The following is a 21,962-nucleotide window of genomic DNA, read 5'->3' as shown; positions in this document are numbered from 1 at the left end:
AAGATGGCAATTTTTTTGTTTAGTTTATGCAAGCTGTAAGAGCAACACCTTTTATACATTTTAATGGTAATTTAGTAGGGGTTTTTTTTGTTATTGTCATTAAAATCTGCTAGAAGTGGTGTTGCAGGTAACCATTTTTTCAAGTTTACACCTCTGATGTTATTGTTGTCTCTCTGAGGATTTTCCACAAGGTTATGTAGTTTGCTTGTGACTACAGTAAGTACTGCTGTTAGCAGCAGCAGTGTACAAAGTGAGTTTTCTTATTCTTGCTGCTCTTGTGCCACGTGTTACTACCAGGGAGCACCACAGAGTTGGAGATACCAGCCTACTTAAGTGCAGGAAAGTAAGAATAAATCAATATAAAAATAAGTTTGCAGATTGACCAGCTTTTCTAAGCCTACTGGTAGGTGGAGGAGCTGCTGAAGTTACTTAATGTTTAACTCCAGGCAGCAGGGAAAGAGAACAGATTTTCCCAACATGAGCTCTCTATTACAAGGAAGAAATTTAGTTGAATTGAGTCTTACTGTGCCTTTGAAATGCAGCCTGCTAAGTGGCCCATTTTGTTACTCACAGTTGGCTGTGGAAGATGTTTATAAACAGGACTTTTTTCCCCTTTTTCTTTTTTTCTTTTTACTTACTGCCTTTTTTTTTTTTCTGTTTTGTCTTTGAATCTGTCTTTGTCTTCAAACATCTTTTTGTTTTCAGAGAAAGAAATTGCTCATGTCCAAAGTCATGGAGAAGCCTTGGGCTGCACTGTGACTCTAAGCAGGACTATTGGCAAAATATTTTAAGTTTTGTAAAATAAGCTGGGTCATTGTGTTTGGCACTTCTGCAAACTCTTACCACTCCCTTTAAAGAGTATTCCCCCAATTCCCTTGGCTCCCAAAGAATCATATTAGGTTTTACAAAGACAGTATCATTTGGCTTAAAGGTAACAGTAAGATATTCCTACTCCTGTAAATGGAAAAGCTGGTACTTGTGATGTGGTGGGGTAACCATAGTGTTTTAGGAGGCTCAGTGTAGAACAGATGTTAGGAGTAGGTTAGGAATTGGTTTATTACTTTGTATCTCACCTGTGCCAGCACAGTTCAGAGAATTTAAGTCTTAGAAGCTTTTGGTTATTTTTTTTCTTCCTTCTGGAGGAGAGTGTAGTGCTAAAAAATGTGCTTTATCCCTAAATGTAATACATTTTCCTTCTTTTAGCCATGCTTTTATTTCTTCTACGCTTTGTGGGTAGGTCGAGGACCCAGCAGAGGCCACTTGGTCTGGGTTCCCTCATGCAGCATCTGGGCAGAGCAAAGCAAGGGAATGGTTCATTCCCCAAGCCCTGGCTCATTGGTAAGGACAGAGCAAGATTGGGCTTTGAAGCTCTGCATTTCAGTTCTTAAAATGGCCTTTAATGTGAGAAGATTAATTTTCAGGAGCTTCCTCCATTGCTTTGAGGAGACCAAATGCTGTGTTCTTTAAGCCACTCTGTCGAATTTCAGCATTAAAGCCCTGATTGTGAAAGAGTTAACATACACAGCTGAAAGAGTCTTCTTCCAGTTTTGTTCTAGGATACAGCTGAGGGGGGTTTTTTTCCTAAAAATTTCTAGAGAAGGTCTGCCATCTGGTATGGAAAATTTTAGTCCAGATTTAATTTGGCAAAAATTTGACCAATTGAAAATAGTTGTACCATCTTAAATGTATGTCAGGCTTCTTTCTAGACTGTGCTACCAAAAGTGCTTGTAGTATCACCAGATTTATGGTAGTACCTCATGTTAATACTGACTTGTCGTTCAAATACCTTGAAATCCAAGCAAATAAGCAACAGGGCAATGAGAGGAACTTTTAATCTGACCCATTTTGCTCCCTGTATCTCAGTGGTAATGCATGTAACAGTAGCAGCTGTGTGATAGCACTTCTCCTGAAATAGAGATCTCTCCAAACACCTCAAAACTAAGTAGATGAGCACCTAAGGGCAGTGAGAGTAACCTAAAGTCCAATTCTTTCTGCTTCATATTTCTACTGAGTAACAGCTGGATAGCCAGCCATTGCTAGCTAAGGCAGATAAAGGATAAAACACTTTTAAGCTGAGAAAATTTCCGTCTTTTTTTATTCAAGAGCGTTGGAAATCTCTGTGCTTGGGGTTATGTTCAGAAGCTGCTTATGGGGTGCTCCATAACTTCCTTATCCACCATGAGTTTGTGTTAATTTGATCTAAAAATCAAATTACCAAAGATCGTCAGAGGATCAAACTGTGTAATTTGATCTTAAATCTGTTTATGCTTTTGATCCCGGTAATATTCTTACATCATGAGTTGCACAGTTCAATTATGTGCTTAATATGAAAATGGTTTCTTGGTTTTGGGCTTAATGCAACTTGTTTTTGTGTGAGTTATGTAGAGGTGTATGCTCTGGGGGATTGTGTAACACCTTGTTTTGGCCACGTAAGAGTTCGTGCTCAGCATTATCTCTTTCTCTTCCAGGCTGGCAAGTTTTAGGGTTTTATTACGTGGAAATATCTTACTGTCTTCTATTGTTGTGTTCCCCGTTATATTTTTCCTTTTTTGTGTCAAATGCTGTATATTTTCTTGTCTTTTATCTTGATGCATTCATGTAATTCTCCCCTGAAATTTTCTCTTGTCCACTTGCTGTTTGTTCTTTCTCCTCATTATCCATGTTCAGATTTTGTCCATTAATTTCCCACTTTTTTCTCTCTTCCCTAGGTGGTGAGGAATAGAGAAAAGTGTGTAGTTTGGGTAGGAATAAAGCAATGCAGAGTTTTACAAATGGCGAGAGCTGGAAGAAACAAGTGCATTTGTTCCCAATCCTTAACTACAGCTTAGATTTATTTGCCTTAAGGATGGTTGAATTTCATTTTTGTTAGGGTGGCTCTTCACAGCTGTGAAAGCTGGATTCATTAAAAATTAATAAGACTTCTTATGTAACCTAGAGGTTTGAGGCTATAGAAGTGCTCCAAATATTGAAGCCAATACTGTTAGGTGTCATACCCTCCAGGAGTACTGTGGATGCCTGCCTGCAAGTGGGGAGGACAAGCACTCCATCTCTTAAAAGTTTTGAGTCTTTGAGCCCGACAATGAGCAAGAATTCAGTATCTTCTTTTGCTGCAGTGTATCTGTTCTTGATTTTGCTTTTGGTAGCTGGAGTTACTAACAGGCTTGCATGTTAAATAAATTACTTTTATATACTGGTTGAAGTACAGGGAGGTTGTGGTATTGTTTTTAAGTGTTATGTATGTTTGAAGCTGAGCAAACTTTTCATAGACGTATAAAATGGTTTGGATTGGAAGGGGCCTTCAGGGTCATCCAGTTCTAGCTCCCCTGTCAGGGACAAGGACACCTTCTACTGCAATCCACTTCTGGATTCTTCAGATTGCTTTAATATCTGGTGGAGTTTTTTAATTAATCTTGGCAGTTTCATTACCTTGGTAGGAACAAAATTTTAAGGTGCAGTTTGGTATGTAGGGGAAAGAAAAGATGTTTTAATGTGACATGAGTTCTGGGCTGCTCAGGAACTCATTAAAATATGGGTGAGACTTACTGTGTCCTAGAAGAATACATTTATGTGAGATAAAGCCCTAGCTAGGCTTGTTTCTAGTATGTGCTAATTGTGTGCTTTGTTTTATTTTTAATTAGAGAAGGAAGAAATGGAAGAAGTGTTAATCATTGCATTTAAATAATCTCAGTCTAACGAGAACAGACTTATATTTTAACTTTATCAAGCTGTCGCGGCTAGCTTACAGTTGAGCTGGATATCTAGACATGTAACTAGTAAAGAATGGAAAGAAAATAAGACACATAATTTGTATTAATTAGAAACTGATCTCTGAATGGTACTGAAGAGCTCACTTCGAATTCATGGTGCAATTAAAAAAAAAAAAACAAAACCAAACCAAACTTCTTTTTCTTTTCACAGGAAAGATGATAAAGATTACGCTTTAAAACAGATAGAAGGTACTGGAATTTCCATGTCTGCATGCAGAGAAATAGCAGTAAGTAACAGTTCTTTTTATTAGCAAACTTACTAAAAGTATTAATTTGCATGCATAGTGCTCAGTCATGTTATTCTACTATGCATGCTATATTTTTATCATAGGGGTATAAAGTAAGTACAAATCTCATGGAAGATTTTATGAACCTGTTATGTTTGCTGTCTAAAATTGACAGTATTTTTAAGTTGCAATTTACTGTCTGCCTTGGGGCAGATTATATTTAAATACAGCAGTTTAAAAACATGATTTGTGTTAGTGACTTAAATTACACATTTGGTCTGACTTTCAGTGTTCTACTTCAGTTCTTTTCCTAAAGAAGTTAGTTCTTATTGGCTTACAATGATTAAAACATTTTAACTTCTCTTTCAGTGAAGATTTCAAAGCTGAGACTTGTTGCCTTGGAGGCCGTAATACAGCCATGAATGCTGTTCAGACATTTTCTTTACTTTTTCAGGTTTATATTTGTGCATTTCATGTTGTTAGAAACTGGTGAATAATGTAGTCTAGTTATAGTTTGTGAGAAGCTTGTGAAGAAACAGTGCAAAAACTGGTATTATGGAGCTTACCTGTTGTATGTTCTTAGGTTTTACTGCTGCTTGGGTTCATTGGTCTTCAAATGCTTCAAATGAAATTGCTTATTAAAAGGAAATGCACATAACTTAAGAGTGTATGTGGGAGGGGAATATTTTATTTAAAGTCCATATTCCCCAAGAATGTAAAACTTCACCCAAAATTTTATTTTCATTGATTGAAGTGAGTACTAGGCTTTCCCACTTAGTCAAATTCCAGTTGGTTTAGTGTTATCAAAAACATTAGTCCTTGAGCTGAAGTAGAAAAAAGAGCATCTCCTAAAGAATATTCTTTCTGCTTCTTTTGTCCAATGGTGAAAGCTGAGCCCTCTGCTATTGTAGACATCCACTAAACTGAACTGCAGGAGCAGAAAACAGCGTCTGAAATTTTGTTACTTTCAACCACTTTTGGTTGAAAGCACGAGTTTTCCAAATACTGTGACTGAGGCTGAATGCTTTTAGGAAAGGTCAACTGCCATTTCAGAGGGATTTGGGATAAGTTGTTGTCTTTCTGCAGTGATTTACCTAAAAAGATGCGAAGAGTTTGTTGTGCTTGAACTCAGCAGGAAAAGCCTGGCTGGTCTTAGAGAGATGTCTCTGCTCTGTGTCTGACCCTAACACAATTTCTGTGTTGTATGGGAATCATTAACTTGGCTGACAGGCAGGAAGGATTTGGCTCATTCCTCTTGGGCAGCAAAGTCCCCAGTATTGATGGAAAAGGAGTGACAGCAGAGGTGCTTTCTCCATGCTCTGAGCTCCTGCAGCGTGTGCCTTGGGAAGAGAACAGCAATACAGCTCAGGGCCCACGTGGGACAGGGTTGGTGAGGGAAGGAGGGAACACAGTGCAGATACCAAAGACGCCAAGAAAGCAGGTACTGAGAGCGAAGAGAGGCGTGGAGTCCAAAAGCAGACATAGGGATAGAAAGAGAAACCTGAAGCAGTATTTCTTGAGCTATAGTTGGCTTTGCTTCTGGTTGTGTTTCCAGGCTTGTGACTTCTAATACTGTGATTGAATTTTCCTGCAGTTGAATTAATAATTCACCATGGACTTCTGGGTTTGAATTTGTTTCTTGCCATTCTTTTGATTTTGCTGTTTGAAGTGAACAGGAGAATTTTTTCCCCTGGACTGGTGTTGTTTATTTTAATTCTAAATAGATTTAAATATATTTTTCTACCCTTCTAGCAATTAATAATGTAAAAGGAGCAAAATGAGCCTCCTATGGAAAGGAACCAAACTGATGATAATAATCATACTGTTTATATTGATGATATGAGTATATGTAATATATGTGAAAATGCTACTGCGTTAACCAGCAGTGTTGTACCCTGTTGTCTGTACATATAACTAATAAAATTATTCGTTGTACTTAAAAAGTCAAGGCTGTGTGCCAGACTTTGTTGCAGCGTTCTGGACTACCCAAATTAATGCATTTGAAGAGCGTGGTGGTGTTAAGAGGAACAAGGATGATTTGGTTTGCATATGAGCCATATCCATTTCATTTCCTCTAGAGAGCTGAGGCTTGTATATTCTCTCTGACAATCTGAGAAGAATATAGTTTGATATAAATCCCAGTGAAACTCTTGTTTTTACAACTCTGCCATGGCTTTTGTCTTATGATGACTAACTTCAGTTTTGGAGTACTGAGTAACTTTTATATTTAAAAATTCCCATAACTTAGTCTTTTAAGACATCTGATGCAGACGCCTGCGTTGGAGAACAGTGTAAGAAAAATGAAGTAACTACTGAAATTCATCAGTTACAGGAAAAGGTTTGAACTAGGTTAGAGACCTGATTTCAGATGGCTGAAGCAGTGATGGGATGAGCTCAGTTTAAATAAGTGATTTGTTTGGTTTTTTTTCTTCAATCATTTGAACTTTGATTTTCTTCAACCATTTGTTTACTTGGTGGAGTTAACAGTTACTGTGCTAATTGAATCAATATGTTTCATATCAAGCTTCCTGAAGGGTTGTATTTTTTCCTTATCTTTGCCCCATTCATCCACCATGGTAAACACTTGTGAATCTGCCTTTCAGAACCTTTACTGAATGTTTGGCTGCCCATATCTTGTTCTCTGCAGATCTGTGCACTGCCTGCTCTGCTGGGTATCTGTTTTGTGATCTGCAATTTCACTTCTGAGAATTTAAGCAGGCTCTAAAAGGTGCATGTTCAGCATGCCAAGAGTTGAATTTGTGGTAGATGGGAGAGCAGAGAGATAGAATGGTGAGAAGATTTGTATAAAAATATGCAGAATGTACAAGCCCAAATGATTGATTCCTCGTCTTCTGATTTAATCACGTGGAAGAAAGTCATTAAAGTCTGTCCACCTGGAATAGTGCAGCAAATGCCATTTCACAGTTCGCAAAGCTGGAGAATTCTTCAAGGCTGTAGAAAGCTGAAGTAGTTAACCAGGCTTTAAATAGGGCTTCAGGATTTTGGCTTGGACAGTTTCCTATACAGAAGTCCTAGGTTTTGAAGCAACCAAGTGACTTGCTGACGTATTTTGTGTGGATCAGCATTTTTCATTCAGTTTTAGCAGGTTTGCAAGTACTTTGCTTGCATATGCTTCCTTTGGCTGGTGAGAAGTTGCTTAGGTTGAGTTTTTGTTTGGGATTTTTGGTGTTTTTTGTTTTGTTTAGTTAAGGGAGCTATGAGGGTTTTGGGGTTGATGTTTTGGCCTTTTTTTTTTTTTTTTTTTTTTTTTTTTAACTAGTTTTCCATGTAATTTATTTATTGCTGCCTGGTTAGGTCAACAGAAATACCTGGTAGTAATTTTTGTCTTGGCTCTGAAGAGGAATTGCTAGGTGTCAGAGCAGATGCTTTCAGTGGTGGAAATGTGACAAAGCAGATCTGGAGTGGACAGTGCTATGCTCTGTCTGTGTCCTGTCTGTGTTGTGTCCTTTAAACACCATATACAGTTTGTGTGAGTTAAAACAGCCTTGGGGCTGCCAGGATGGAACAGAAAACTACAGAACAATTACCAGCTGGCTTCTCTGCTTGTTCTTGCTCTTTAGGTCTGCCTTGGAGGCATTCCTAGGATTTCATGTTTCTTGTTAAAGCAAGTGCAGGCTGTTATCACAAAAGATGATGTCCTCTGTGTTGGATCTACTGATAGCGTGACTGTAGGACGTTCATCTTTGCCAAAGGGCAAAAGAGCAGTTCTGTTAGTTTTGTGGAGTGAGGAAGCAGAGTTGAGGAAGCAGAGTTGAACCATCCTTTGGATGTGCTGTTACTTAACAGAGCTCTTGTGAAAGGGAGAGCCTCTGCCGCAGGCCTGCTCTGTATCTGCTCTGTCCCCATGCCTTTCACCTGGGCTGCAGGGTGGCAGAGGTAGAGACAGAGCCACAGCAGCAGGCCCAGTCCCCGGGGCACATAAGCCAGGAGCTGTTGTTGGTGAATGGTCTTGCTTGAGTAGAGGCAGCTCCTCTAGAGAGTAGTTGGTTCTTCTCACACACTGGGCCTTCCGTGCCCTGGGTGTCAGCAGTGGGTCACCATGTGATTGTCAGGTCTCTCTTCCCTCTGCCACTGGAAGGGATGGAAGAAGGATGTAAAGGGCTCTTTCATAGCCAGTCTGGGGTTGACTCTGATCTCTTCAGCCTGCAGCAGTCAGAGGGGCCCCATGTGGCAGAAACCAAAACTGTGTGACAGCAGGATTTACCCTCTTCAACACCTTACCCCGGTAAGGAACAAATAAGTCTCCCAGGTGAGCTTGCCTGAGGAGATCCTGAACCAGCTGTGTGACAATGAACAAAAGTTGGGTGTAGGTTCCTCAGGTTATGGGGGTCATCATGTCCCTTCCACGCCAACAGTGAAAGCAGTTTCTCACAAGAAAGACCAAACGCAGAAATCACTTAGATAAGTGCATGTCTTCCTCATGTCAGAGAATGTTTTGGGTTCTTGGCAATCTTTCCTTGTAGTGAAAGGTGACAGAGTTCTTAGGAAGACACATTTATTTGCCTCTTTTTGGCATGCTTAATGATTCTCAAATGCTTTAGTTTAATACTAATATGATATGTAAAATATCAGCTGTGACTGAGTACTTTACCAAGCTACATTAGTGATCTGAAGACAGTATTATTGAGAGATTTTTTGTAAATGGAGTAGCAATGTTTTTAGTGCTGTCACAGTGGGACAAAGATGCTGACTAAATGTTGTAATTAGAATCCTTAGGAATCATCATGTTTTCTGTGAACAGCAGAATTTGTTCAAGCTTGACATCCAGTGTCTGGCTCATCTGGATTCTTCACCCACCTCCTTACTTTGAGAGAACATTTAGTAACACCTCTTTTAATACTTTGAACGTGTTTGGAATTAGAAGGTACTAATAAATATTGACTTGCATGTGACATCACATAAGACTCACTTATTTTAGAAACTGCAGAAGGTAAAAAGAAATAAGGGGCTTTTTCCCTCTTAACATTTTGTATTGTCAGGCTTCTTTTTTGCACATTTAGGACTTTAAAAAAATCAAAATAATAAATATACAACTTGGTGAAATTGTTGCTTTGTCTGAAGAACTGGAGTTTCAAAAATGTGTTGTCAGCTTCATAATAAATTCTTAGAGTGAGCAGTATTATAACTTTTTATTACAATGCCTTTGTAAGCTTTTATTTGAGCACTTCTTAAAGGAAAACAGCTTGTACTTTCAGCAGGTATTCTGTTCTTTTTTAGTATTGTAGAATGTCTGACTCATGAGAATATAAAACTAAAATTGTATTTACACTGAAGCAAACAGATCTTGAATCTGATGCATAGGAGCTAAGCTAGCCTGAGATTTGAGCAGTTGTATAATAAATTTGGGGGTTAGTTTGTATAACGAGTTTAAAGTACTTGAGTCCAGCTCCACTGTTTCATAGGAGGCTAAGAATAGTGATTGGAAACTTTTTAACAAATGTTTGTGGCTTAGAATTGGGTGACATCTCTGGAGTCATTATATTCTACTCCTGCTCTTGCAGACAAGCAAAGGGCGCTTAAAAAAAATTAGCAAGCTGCAAGTTAAGCTTGTAAGGAAAAGAGATCTCTGAAGGCAGTTTCTGAGTCTCATTCTAGTAATGAGTCTATGAACATTATTCAGCCTTTAAGCTAAAATTAATCATGACTAATTCGCACCTATTTGTACTTATCATAATATTGCCAGTTAGTTAAAATAGCTCTTCTCTTCTGCTCTCATTTTAAAGAGAGAGTTGGAGACTGTTTCTTCTCTACTTTGTTTTGGCAAGCTGTAAGCATTTTGGCTTGGCTTGCTGGTTTTCTTTGAGCAGTAGGCTCTCCCTTCTTTTGGGTATAGGCTTGGGCTTTCTTTGCCCTGTTGCAGTTGGAATTAATCTTTCCTCAGTGTGCCAGAATTAGGCATAGTGTTTCAGGTAATGTCTTATTGCTGCCTGTACTCATCTGTTGTAGCAGTAATTCCAATGGCACCTTACTAGTTACAGGATGAGTAAAATTTGTCATTCTCCTTCCAGTCTGAAAGTTGTCTTTCTGCATCAACTGCAATCTGCTTTGTGTTCCAAGCAAACATTTGCTTGCCCGTTTTTCCATTGCAAGGTCATGGCATGACTGTTCATGTATGATGTTTGGTTTTGGATCCCTTGGTGAAACTGATGTGAACTTTTCTGAAGCATGAGCTGACAATTGGGTCTGGAATTAAACTAGCCATATCATGCAATAGCAACTTCTGTTTAAATGAGTGTTTGGTTGATAATGCCAATGGCTTTGTGTGTAGCCAGTTTTCTGACTGTCCTAGGACTTGGGAGAAGTGCTGCATGGCACTCAAAGGGAGGTGGTCAGAGCAAGAGCCTGCTTTTTCTAAAATAGCTGATGTCCTGGCACAGGGGAAGCTCCTTCTGGGGCAGGTTACCTGGCAAATTGCTCTAACAATTGTTCACCATTATAGGATTTTGGAATCATTTAAGTTTAGAAAGACCTGTATCATCAAGTCCAGCCATTAACCCAGCACTGCCAAGTCCAGCACTAAACCATGTCCCTCAGTAACAACACATCTGCATGTCTTTTAAATACTTCCAGTGATGGCAGCACAACCACTTTCCTGGGTGTCCTGTTCCAGTCCTTGACAAGCATTTTGGGGAAATAATTTTCCTGATAACTGATCTTGGGCAACTTGAATTATAGAAGTAAGCATGGTAGTATTGTGAGAGGCTGCATTTTGCAGGTTAACATTCCCTGTGGAGCACAAAAGTTAGCAAGCATTAAGAGCAGGGGTGAAATGACATTTGCAGCAGAGCTAGAAATCCTCACTTGTGTGAGGAGTGCTGTGTCTTGACTTGTGAGAAGTATTGTAGTTGTGGAGAGCTTTATGGGAAATGTGGGAATCTCATCAGAGGAAGCAGGTCATGTTCATAAAAAGTTGTGCTGACTTCAGCTCGTGTTTTATGTGAAAGATAATTGTTGTTAGTGCAAGAAAAGATTATTTGCCTTAGTCATGCTGCAGTGTTCCTGGTTCCCTTACTGCTGCTGTTGATTATTTAATAACATCTTGGTTTACTTCACTTTCTCCTTGTTCCTGGAGTAATTTAACAATTTTATGCATCATTGGGACACTTGGATTTACTGTCCCTCAGCTGCCCTGTGGCTGTGTAGAATGAGTATTTCTTAATTTCAAGAGGGAGATGGAAGGGCCTTAGTGTGAGCCCAGAACCTGCACAGAGGGATGCTGTTTCTCTTGCTGGATCTTGAACTATATGAGAACAAGGGCTGGACCAGCCAGGGACAAACATGGACATCTAAAACAGATGTATTGGCATCTTTGTAATTTGTTGATTTCTATTTCTTTGAAGGTCTGTTGGGTCTCCCTTCTTTATAAGGGGGTACCCAGACTAACTCATATAGGAGAAACCTTTCTGGTTGAGGAAATAGATTTGAATCATCGTGTGATATACAAATGAAGGCAATTTACAGAGAGCCAAACACATCATTTTTGTCTACTTTCTCTTTGTGTTTACAGAACTGAGCTAGGGTAGACAGAAGCAGTTAGATAACAAAGTCATTAGGCCAAAAAATAGCCTTTGTCATTAGCAGTCATCATACTGATAGTCAGAGCATGTTTCTTGAAGTCATTTTGTCTGAACTGTCTTTGTTTGAACTCTGTCAGCTGCTGGACACAAGTCATCTGGTAGGAAAGGCATGTGGTTTATGGGCTAGAGGCCTGGTTGATGGAGACTGAGGTTCCTGAAAATGCTCTTTACAGCCCATGTGATCTGCATGAGCTCTTCCAGATACTTCAGACAGTGTTTGCTTTTGTCACTGTGAGTGTTTCAGCCTTTCCAAGACAGTGATTCAGGAATCATCTGTCACCACTGCAGCAATCATTCCCTTATTCTGATGGTTTTGCTGATGTGTGTTAGCCATACTATTCACTGGGTTGCTTGTGGCTGTCTGGCTTCGGCTGAACCCATCAGGTTTTTTAAGCAAACAGAAAGAATGTGGATTTAACAGCTATTTGGCACAAAAGGCAAAGAGAGAAACCAGCAAGAATGAGTACACAGATGCACAAACAGTACCAGGTGCTGTCAGTGACAGTAACAAAGGCCAGAACTTCTAACACAATGGTCATGGGCCGCAAAAGGAACTTCTTGCTGTGTTCTTGAAGAGTGTCAGCTGGGACTGATAAGGAGGAAAGCAGGTTGCTATGGAATTTTTAGGAGGATAGTAGGGGTTTTGAGTGTTTGAGTGGATTGCTGGGATGTTTAGAGGAAAAGTAAAAGGCAGGAAGGGGAATGATCAAGGTGGATCGGGAGGAAAAAAGCAAGGAATGCTGTTAATCTCAAAGTCTGTAGAGACTACCTTAGAACAAACAGGAGAATTGTGTTGCCTCACTACACAGAAAGGGAATCCTGCTACGTTACTTAGACGTTTCTCATATTTGTATTCAGCTTTGGTGATAGGTTTTCTGTGTGTGCTCCAAGGTGAATCACATTTCATGTGAAGAGGTTGGATTTTTTTAGGTAGTCAATACTTGCTGCCTTGGGAATAAGGAATAAGAGAGACTTAAAATGGGATCAGAAAGGACAAAAGGGAACATTACATTATTTTTTAGAGCTCTGACTAGTATCGGCATCTTTCATCAAGGAATAGTTTGTCGTATCTGGTACAGATGAGTCCATTAGGTTACAGGAAATATAATATTTTAGTATGGACACATTGTTGCTGAACTGTCATGTAATCTTCTGGTACACTTAATTAAAATTTTGGCATAAATTTCATGTATGAATTTATGCTGATTAAATAAAAATTACTTTGTTATAAGGACTGACAGAGTGTATTCTTAAACCCTGCAACATCATTCACCATTGAGAGGCTGGTCTTCGGTGCTGTGCAGTTAATCTTCTCCACACCAGCCTTGTATGGTGGAGTATGCTGGATTTGTGACTGAAGGAGTGTTGATAAGCCAGCAGTGCTTTGGCTATTGCTTACTGTGTTCAGGCTTTCTCTGTTTCCCATTCCTGCCCCTCCTCCCTTTGGAGGGGGAGCCTTTGCTTGGAGACTGGCTGGGCATCAGTCTTGTGGGAAGTTGTGCGTGATTGCCTTTGCCTTGCTTCTGCTGTTTTTTGTTGTGGGTGTGGTGTTTTAATTCCTCTTTCCTTTGCTTACTAAACTGTCTTGCCTCACAAATTTTCTTGCATTTTTGTTCTTTCATTCTGATGAATGATTTTGTTCTTCATGTCTAATGGAGAGAGGTGAGCAAGTGGCTCTGTGGGGTTTAGCTTCTGGCTGGGGTTAAATCACCACAGGCAGTCCCCACCTGTAATTGATAAAAAAAGGACAAATAAGCATTTCATGGTTTTTCCCATACTGATCTTATTTTTTCTAGGAATCACAGGCATTTAAAGAATTTCATACTTCTTGTGGATCCTGCTGTAGAGTGCCTTGGTGTAGTGCTTTTACAGTCTTAAGAGTTTTACCATACTCAAACTCTACAGCCTTTTGCATTGATTTCTATTGCTGCTTTGCCTCCTCTGCACTATCTCCCTGTTTGGTCTTATACTTGAGGTAAAATCTTTGTGGGCTATAGGTCCTTCTTTCCAGGAAATGTCATACTGGAGACTGGTCAGTGAGTCATAATGCAAGTCTGTCTCAAATGAAAAAGGAAACAAGCACGCACATATATACTTCCATTTTACTATCTCAGTAGCAGCTAAAATTTTAGCACTTCTGACAAAGGTATAAATAGAAAGGAATGATTTTTTTTGTTTCCTCTGTTATGTAGTGGAAAAAATATATTTTATTTAAAATAGATTGTCTCAGTATTAAATTATGTATTCAGAGCAGTTTAATTTTCTGTTGGCATTTTTTTAAAAAAGAGCCCTAACCATTCCTGTTAATTAAAAATGTCATCATTTTTGGCACACTGAACTGGCAGGAAATCGACTAGTTTTGGGTAGCCACATTTAACCACAGTTTGCTTAGATAAAGCTTTTGTTTCTTTCTTAGCAGTTGAATGAGTACAGTATGATCGTAACATGACCCGTAGAGCTCAGATAGACTGATGCTGTCTGCATTCAGTTGTGGTGCTGTATCTCATCTATGTTTTCTTTTTGGTGGGGCTCAGACAGTATTTTCTAAAGCAGCTGAGCTGGTTTAATGGCTCACTGTTGCTGAAAGAAGTTCCAGGTGTGTCCCTTTGCTGGGGCTCTCTCTGCTGTTGGTACTCTGATTTGTTTCAGCTCAAGAACTCCATATCATGTTACCTTTCACCAGCCTTTGTGCGTCCAGAATAGTTTTCCCTTGAACTGGGTGCTGTTTTATGGGTGGTTTCTGTGAATGTACTAACTGGTGTAATGTCTTTTGTGGCAAGAAGCTGGTGACCTTTTCTGTGAAGAGTGGTGACCTTACAGATCAGCAGAGTCTACCTTACAAACCACATCTCGGTTTAGCTGACTGCATTGACAGGCTGTACATCAGCCATCCCATTTAGTCTCAAATGACTGCAATCAGAATGCAGTGTTTTCAGATAATTGGGAGTGAGGAGAAAATGGGGTACCCCAAATGAGACTGTTGAAGATTACAGCCTATGCAAAAGGGCAGATGCCACAGCTGGCTGTTTGCAGAGTCATCTTGGTCCTGGATAATAATGAGGTTTACACAGAGCTGAGCTTTTAGAAAATCAGAAGGAAGTGAATGTCCTGAGGGGGTTATGACCTGCTTTCAGCTTTGATTTGAAACTAATGTCTAGTTCTTTCATGAAAAAGAAGTGGTTTTCTATGGCTTGGAGATTTCGACTTTTGTTGTTTGTGTTCTAGGTATCCCAGCTCTCCATGTATGGCTATGATTGTTATGGACTTTTTCTTTTGCAGTTGCTGCGGGAGCTCAAGCATCCAAATGTCATTTCTCTGCAAAAGGTGTTCCTTTCTCATGCTGACAGGAAAGTGTGGCTTCTCTTTGACTACGCTGAGCATGACCTCTGGGTAAGATGAATTGTTTGTAGGTACCAGGCTTAGAGCTTTAGTTGCAGCAAAGGGACAGCATCAGGGGAGACACATCATTTTTAAACACAGCATAGCTGCTTACTCCTTGACTGTTGGAAGAATTTTTTGTTTGTTGGAAGTACTAAAGGAAAAGCAATGGAAAACGTTAAGTAAACACACCACACAGTTAACCTGTGATCTCTTTAGGAAGATAAACTGCAAAAAATCTGCAGAAATCAGCTCTCGGTAGCTAAAAGTCTACTTAAATATGTGTAGCTATTATAGCTTAAGTAGGGTGCAGGAAAATGTATTGATTATGCAGGTGAATTCCCTTTGAAAATTATGATCTTATTTTCTGAATAAGATGTGTCAGAGTTTTAGTTGCATTGATTGTCATCTGTGAATATGCAAAATGAGAGCAGAGACACTGTATATTTAATTCATACATTTCAGTGGGAAAAAATTTTCTCAACTCATCTACAGAAATTCCATGTATTTGGGATGAAAGCTGTTTATTCCTAATTGCAAGATACAGCTTGAAAATATAAACCTATTAGAGGCAAAGTAAATTTCTTTTAATATACATACTGTATTCCTCAACTCAGTATTTGTAAGCTTAATATCCATTTGGAATACTTTATTTTTTTAAGTAGCATGGTAAGAAAATGAAAAATGCCATGCAGCCTTGACTTATCTGAAAAAAGGTGTGTTTGCCTCAGATTAATATTGCATACATTTGGAGTATAGCTCTCAATGCTACAAAATGCTAACCTCAAAAGATGCTAAGATTCATATCAAAGGGTGAAACAGAAACAATTTGTAATGAGGTGGAAATTTTTATGAATGTGTACATGTGAGAGTTACACAGTATGAATCACGAGTTGTTTTTTCATCAGCATGTCACTTAGCACAAACCAAAGGAGAACTAATTTCTTTTGAAAATGGTATTCTTTACAGTTTGGAATTATTCGGTAGCATTTGCCTAAAAACCAGTGTGTCAGTTTTCTTTCTGCTATGCTAAATGAAAAATATTTTCTTACAGTTAAATGTCTCAGAAGTTCTGATACTTGGTATTGAGGTTTTGTTACCAAAATAAAATTAGAGACGAAAAAGTTAGCAAACAGCTGATATGTTGAGACATTCTTAAGGCTGATAAACAGAAACAACAACATCTTGAGGAAATGCAGTACAGTTGGTTTGTTTTGTTTTTATTTTAATATGATGGAAAAATAAGAACACTTTTTTTTTTTTTCACTACTCCCCCAGATTTGATATGCTAAGCTACAGAGGTCTAGGAATATTTGAGGGTTTTTTTGTTTCAAAATGTGCTACAAGGCATCACAGGGGTATTATTACTATGACCTGTCCTTGTTTGTATTTATACATTTCTGCATTGCTTCATACTTTAACATAAATCAGCACAGAAATCTTTCTGTTAATGAAACACTGGTTTGGATGTAAGTAACTTAGGAATGGCCCTCAATTTTGACCTTTAAGTTTTCATGTGTGTATACCTGTATGAACTCCAGAATTCCCCAGCTGCACCAGCTCCTGGTTGTTCAGTGTGTCTAGATGTGAGAGACTTGGTTTCAGTGACTGGGCTGGCTCTGTGCCCCAGAGAGCCAGCTATGGATCAAGTGCTCCAGTACTGTGTGTATTTAGCACAGCAGGTTTTAAGTGAGCCTGGGAAAGGGCCAGATAATACAGAGTGTGTTAGAGCAGGAACAAAAGAAGTCTAGGACAACCATCTGTTTTTCTGCCTGTCTCTGAAGATTCACTTCTCTCTGTCCACTGTATGAAAATAACATTTGTTTTGGAGTTGGTGGAAGTGAGAGGCAAGAGGAGATCAAACTTGTGGCTCAGGCTAAGGGATGCTTGTACATGTGGTGTTTGGCTGACAGTGCGCAGGTATCATTACAATTCAGGACAGCTCATGTGATGACACGTAGAACTCCAAATTCTTCAGAGGGCTTATAGCAAAGTTTATTGAAAGAGAGATTCTTTTTATGCAGTGTTTCGGTACAGTGAATAGGGTTGGTCCTTTAGGGCACCACCTTTGTGTAAACATCTCTACCAGTAATTAAATTGGAAAAACACCAGATGTCAGGAGGACAGTTATTTACAAGATTATTTTGAGTTCCTCCTTATGATTTCCCAGGCCAGACTGAGAGAGATTTGTCCTTGGCTTTCCCACAGACTTCAAGGCCCTGCCTGGAGCCTAAGAATCCACGTTCTGACCACTGCCAGTTGCCACATGCAGGGACTGTCACCTTTCTCTGTGTATCTCTGTTTTTACCATTGTCAGGGCAGAAATGCGCCTGTTCCTCACAGGAAGGCCAGGCTTGCTGCCTGAAGCAAAGGAGGGCAGGCTGTATGGAGCTGGGCTGCAGCAAGAGGGGAAAGGCAGTTTCCCAAAGGATGTTAAATAGTTGGGTTGGCTAACTGGCACCTGGAATATGAGGGGTCATGAACGTAGGAAGAGTACGTGATAGAAGTTTGATGCCAGGATTTGGTACACAAGATCTGAGCTGTTTTGATGATCACACAAGTGTGAGCCACTACAGAAAAAAGTGTGACTATGTTAAGGAGTTTGTTCTAGAAATTGCCTCTGTGTTTGAAAGAGACAAACATGGAAATGGTTACCATGACTATGACACACCTTGTTGTTGAACTTAGTGACACCTGGGACTCAAGTGCTAAGGCAACACATCCTTTTGGGTTCCTCCTTGGTGCCAGACATAGTTGCTTATGTCTAAACTTAGAATTGCTCAAGGTTCTTTTTCTGTGGCTGACTTTTAGATGGACAGATTTGTAGACTTGCTCTGTCAACAGCTTCTGTTTTGAGATTACCGTGCTATAAGGGTTTAGCAAATAAAGAAGGAATAAATCTGCACTTCTGATTTTAAATGTATAAAATTCCTAATGCAGTTTGCAAAACTTTCTGCTTGGCATTAGGTCGTGAATGTTACAGTCATTATTATCGTAGGAGAAAACTTAGAAGTAAAATAATGTTGGAGGTAATACACTTGTAATTCTCTGATTTTATGTACAGGATATCAGCCTATCTTAACAAAAAGACTCCCCAAACAAAAATGCCTCTAAAACCTGAAAGATCAGTGATCTGCAAGGAAATGTGCTTTGATGGTCATATTAGACTCTGCAGGGCTTAGCTGCCTGCTGGGATTAAACCACAGCAAAAACTGATTTAATTTTTGAAAGGTTGCTTTGAGACAGTGATCACTTTACCTAGTACAATATTAATTTTTTAGTACTTAAGGCACGTGTTTCTAGTTCGGAAAACAAATCATGAAAGGTTGAAAAAACCCTAAGAAGTCTGTGTGAGGATGGCAATCTTTTTGTGTAAACATTGCACTTCTTTTATTTTTATTTCTTTTTTCCCCTTTGCAGCATATAATCAAGTTTCACAGGGCTTCTAAAGCAAACAAGAAACCAGTTCAGTTACCTCGGGGGATGGTGAAGTCGCTGTTATATCAGATCCTAGATGGTATTCACTACCTGCATGCTAACTGGGTGTTACACAGGGATTTGGTAAGTGGATCTGCAATGGGTTTTAGCACTGGGATCATGATTGAGGGCAAGGGTTGGTTTTTTTGATGAAAAACCACTGGGAAACTAAAACCTTGGTGCTAAGAGCATGTACTAATAAATATATATTTTTACACTGCAGTCAGACGGCCTTGATTAGTAGAGTGAATTTTAAAAGCTGGCTGTGATCTGATATGCTTATGAAAGCAAGTGTATCAGATGGCTGGTTTTGTTTTTTGATTTTTTTAAAGAAACTACTTTAAATGGGTTCATTTAAATAACAGGCACATTGAAGTATAGAAAATGCCTCTAGTAGTATCACTGCAGGCAAGATAAATAACTAAATACAGCTTTGGGGTAGGTGAGGGAGAATGACTGTAGGAACTGCTGAAATATTTTTTTTTCTGCAATTATCAGTGTAACACAGGAAAGTGACCTTTGAAAGCCATTATTTTCTCCTAATGTTTATCATCTACCAGCAGTATAGCCATGCCAAATTTAGGTGATTTCTGCACGAAAACTAATGTTTATCAAAACTACAATATAAGGAAAACATTTTTAACCCGAGTTAGTGTCTTTAACCAGCAAATTCTTTTCAACTGGTGAATCTCACCAATTCTTATATATTTACCTTCAAAATATGCCCACAGCTAACTGGTCTTTTTTAAAGTCTGTTGTCTTGAAATTGGGTAGTTTCTCTGATCCACTTGTCTGTAGCTCTTACTTTTTGATAGCATTCTTTTTTTCAATTTACTTCTAAGTGTACCACCTATATATGATACTCTCATGCATGAATGAAATTTCAGTAATTAGAAGTATCATTAGTTTGACCTTTAATTCCTATGAGTCATTATTACCAGTGGTATTCTGTGTTTGGTGAAATAAGTCTGGCTTTCTTAGTACTCTTCCAGAGTCACTTTTTGTCTTTAAAAAAGCTTTAATAGGGTTCCTGGAAATGTGGTCAGGGACTAGTTTTTTGACACCTATTTTCATGCCTGATAAATGCTTTTACAGAATTCTAGTTTCTCCTGAAGGGAAAAGGTAGACCTCTGATAAACAGCATTTTCAGAACTGAAATACAAGGAAACTTTGATTTTCTGGATTGAATATGGTTTTAATTTGCTCCTGGTTTTAGAAATGGAACAAAAGCTTCAGCACTGCGAGGAAAATATTAGAAAGGTTCTGGTGGTTTTGTCATGACTCATGAAGTAGCAGAGCAAAACATAATATAGAAATACATAGTGCATTTTACTACTTAGACAACTTTACTATATTTTTAAGAGGCATACAGGAAGCAAATGATTTGTCATCAAGAATCTAAATTCTTCTGATGTTTTACTTTCTACACTTTTGGAAAATTTGTGAACTTAAAATAATGCTTAAAAGAAAACCATGCACGTTGTTTACTGGATGGCTCAGGAGATTGGTAATTTATTACAGAGCCTTTCACATCTAGGGCTGTAGCTCAAATACAGTTTAAGTGTGTGACTGCTAAACAACTACTGCCATTTATTTTCTGTGAAATGAGTTGGTGGCCTCAGTCCAGCATCAAGTTTCCTTTCAGCAGAAAATCCAGCATCACAGTTGGCTGTATTTTGATAATCTGAGGAAGAGACCAAAAGCTTGAGGCAGAGAGAGAGAGGTCTTCCCACCAGAACCTTGTCAAGCTGTGTTGGTGAGAATCTGTATGAGCTGTACCGGGGCTGCCTGTGCTGCCTTGTCCGTGGAAACATTTCAAACTTGTTATTTTGAAACTGTTCAGTTTGAGTTAAATTCAGAAGGCACATGTTTCAAAAGACAGAATTGCACCTGCCAATGCTTTCTTTCTTTTATCAGGGTCTGGAAATAACCTGAGTAACAGAAAGGATTCTACCTAGTGTTTTGTCTTGGAAAGACAGGGGCCAGTTGGTTAAGCTTGAGAATTGGGGCTTCACTAACACTCTGATTCAAAGCAGCATAACTGACATTAATGCTTAGATGTGATTTTCTGTTCCAGGATACCTGTAATGTTATTCTTCAGGAATATCAGTGTTAAATCATCAATTTTAACTCCAGATTGGATGGCTGGACAGATTTACTATGTTTTTCCTGTTGTGCCTTTAAACGATAGGTATTGCTGTAGTTTCTAGATGTTTTGTGTTTTCCTGGATTTCGATACACCCACAGAGCTGCTTAGGTAACACACTTGATTTCATGTCCTATACTATATTTATAAGGGTGATGGTGCTTGAGGCTGATAGGAAGCTAAAGAGTATAGTACTTTGCAAAAAAATCTTTCTCTCATGGGATAAGGAATTTTTTAATGAGTATGAGTTATCGGTATAATTACCTTCCATCTAAGTGCAGTATTCTGGATTTGGATTGGTTTTCTGTTGGGTTTTTTTTTTTGTTTTTTGTTGTTGTTGTTGTGTTTTTTTGGTTTTTTTTTTTTTTTTTTAGATGTCTTAGTTGAGTTAGCTTTTAGATAGGTAATTTTTGGGAGTTTTGAGATTTTGATTTCTCTAACTGGAAACAAAATATGGCATAAACGAACTCCTTTCTTGCTTGCATCTACAAGCTGGGCAGTAAAATGTAGCAGCTATTAAAATCACACGAGCTTAGACTGAAATTTGTCTTCACAGTATTGAAATCAAGAAATCTCAACTCATGTAAGGTTTGTATAAGGTGACTGTATTCTGTATGAAACAGTAAAATATGTTGGAAGACAAAAGTTGTCTGTTGTGGGGTTTTTAGTTAATGGTGTGCCTTTTACAAAGGAAATGTATACAAATCTTTGCAGTAACTTAAACACTTGACTTTTTATTTCACTGGATACATGAAAGCCAATTCACATTTCCATCAGAGTAGTAAATGTTGATTGTATTTGAATACTGCCTTGAATACTACTGTACTTGAGTAGTTAGCTTTTCCATGTCTCTGAAACATACCAGTAAAAATTTTCAACAAATAAATGCCAGCCCTTTTAAAATTTCTTATTTGACTTGCATATTCTTCAGCTTTAAATTTCATGGCTGAGAGCAATTGAAAGCAGATTGTTTATTCATGCTCTGACTGTAACAGGAAGGAAATAAGAACACTTCATATAATTACCACGAAGTGCATCAATTATAGTTTTAATAATATTTTGAATTTAGTTATCAAGCATGCTTGAAACATACTGCATTTTGCTGACTTCTTTTCTGAATATTTTTCCACTTTATAATATGCAGCTATTGTGCTTCTTCCTTTACTCAAAGTTCTTACTCCACACTTCTGCATCAGCAGAAGATTTGCCATAGATTTGTTTTCATCAATATGCACCCTCAACAGCAAGGGAAAAGACAGCATGCACCTTGCAGCATGCTTGGAAGGTTTTTTCGAGTAACAGGCTCCAAATAGAGGTCCTTTTGCATGGTACAATAACTTCTGAGTCATGCCTGTTGGCATTTGAAAGT

The 21,962-nt window shown here is 38.6% G+C and overlaps 1 protein-coding gene across 5 annotated transcripts in view; it reads left to right on the top strand.

Annotated features, from left to right (window-relative positions):
• CDK8 (cyclin dependent kinase 8) overlaps positions 1-21,962 on the top strand; it is a 74,866-nt gene that overhangs the window by 19,043 nt on the left and 33,861 nt on the right. For 3 of the 5 annotated variants that reach the window (XM_083855109.1, XM_083855108.1, XM_083855111.1), the window contains exons 2-4: positions 3,919-3,994; positions 14,872-14,982; positions 18,391-18,531. In XM_083855109.1, coding sequence (XP_083711235.1) covers positions 3,919-3,994; positions 14,872-14,982; positions 18,391-18,531 — 328 coding nt within the window. Of the gene's footprint in view, positions 1-3,918; positions 3,995-14,871; positions 14,983-18,390; positions 18,532-21,962 lie in introns of those variants that run through there. The other 2 variants (XM_083855110.1, XM_083855112.1) reach the window with 2 other exon arrangements.

This window comes from Zosterops lateralis (assembly GCF_965231275.1).
Source record: "Zosterops lateralis genome assembly, chromosome: 2".
Lineage (NCBI taxonomy): Eukaryota > Metazoa > Chordata > Aves > Passeriformes > Zosteropidae > Zosterops > Zosterops lateralis.
Note: the sequence above shows the minus strand (reverse complement) of the source record. Positions and strands in the feature narration are given on the sequence as shown.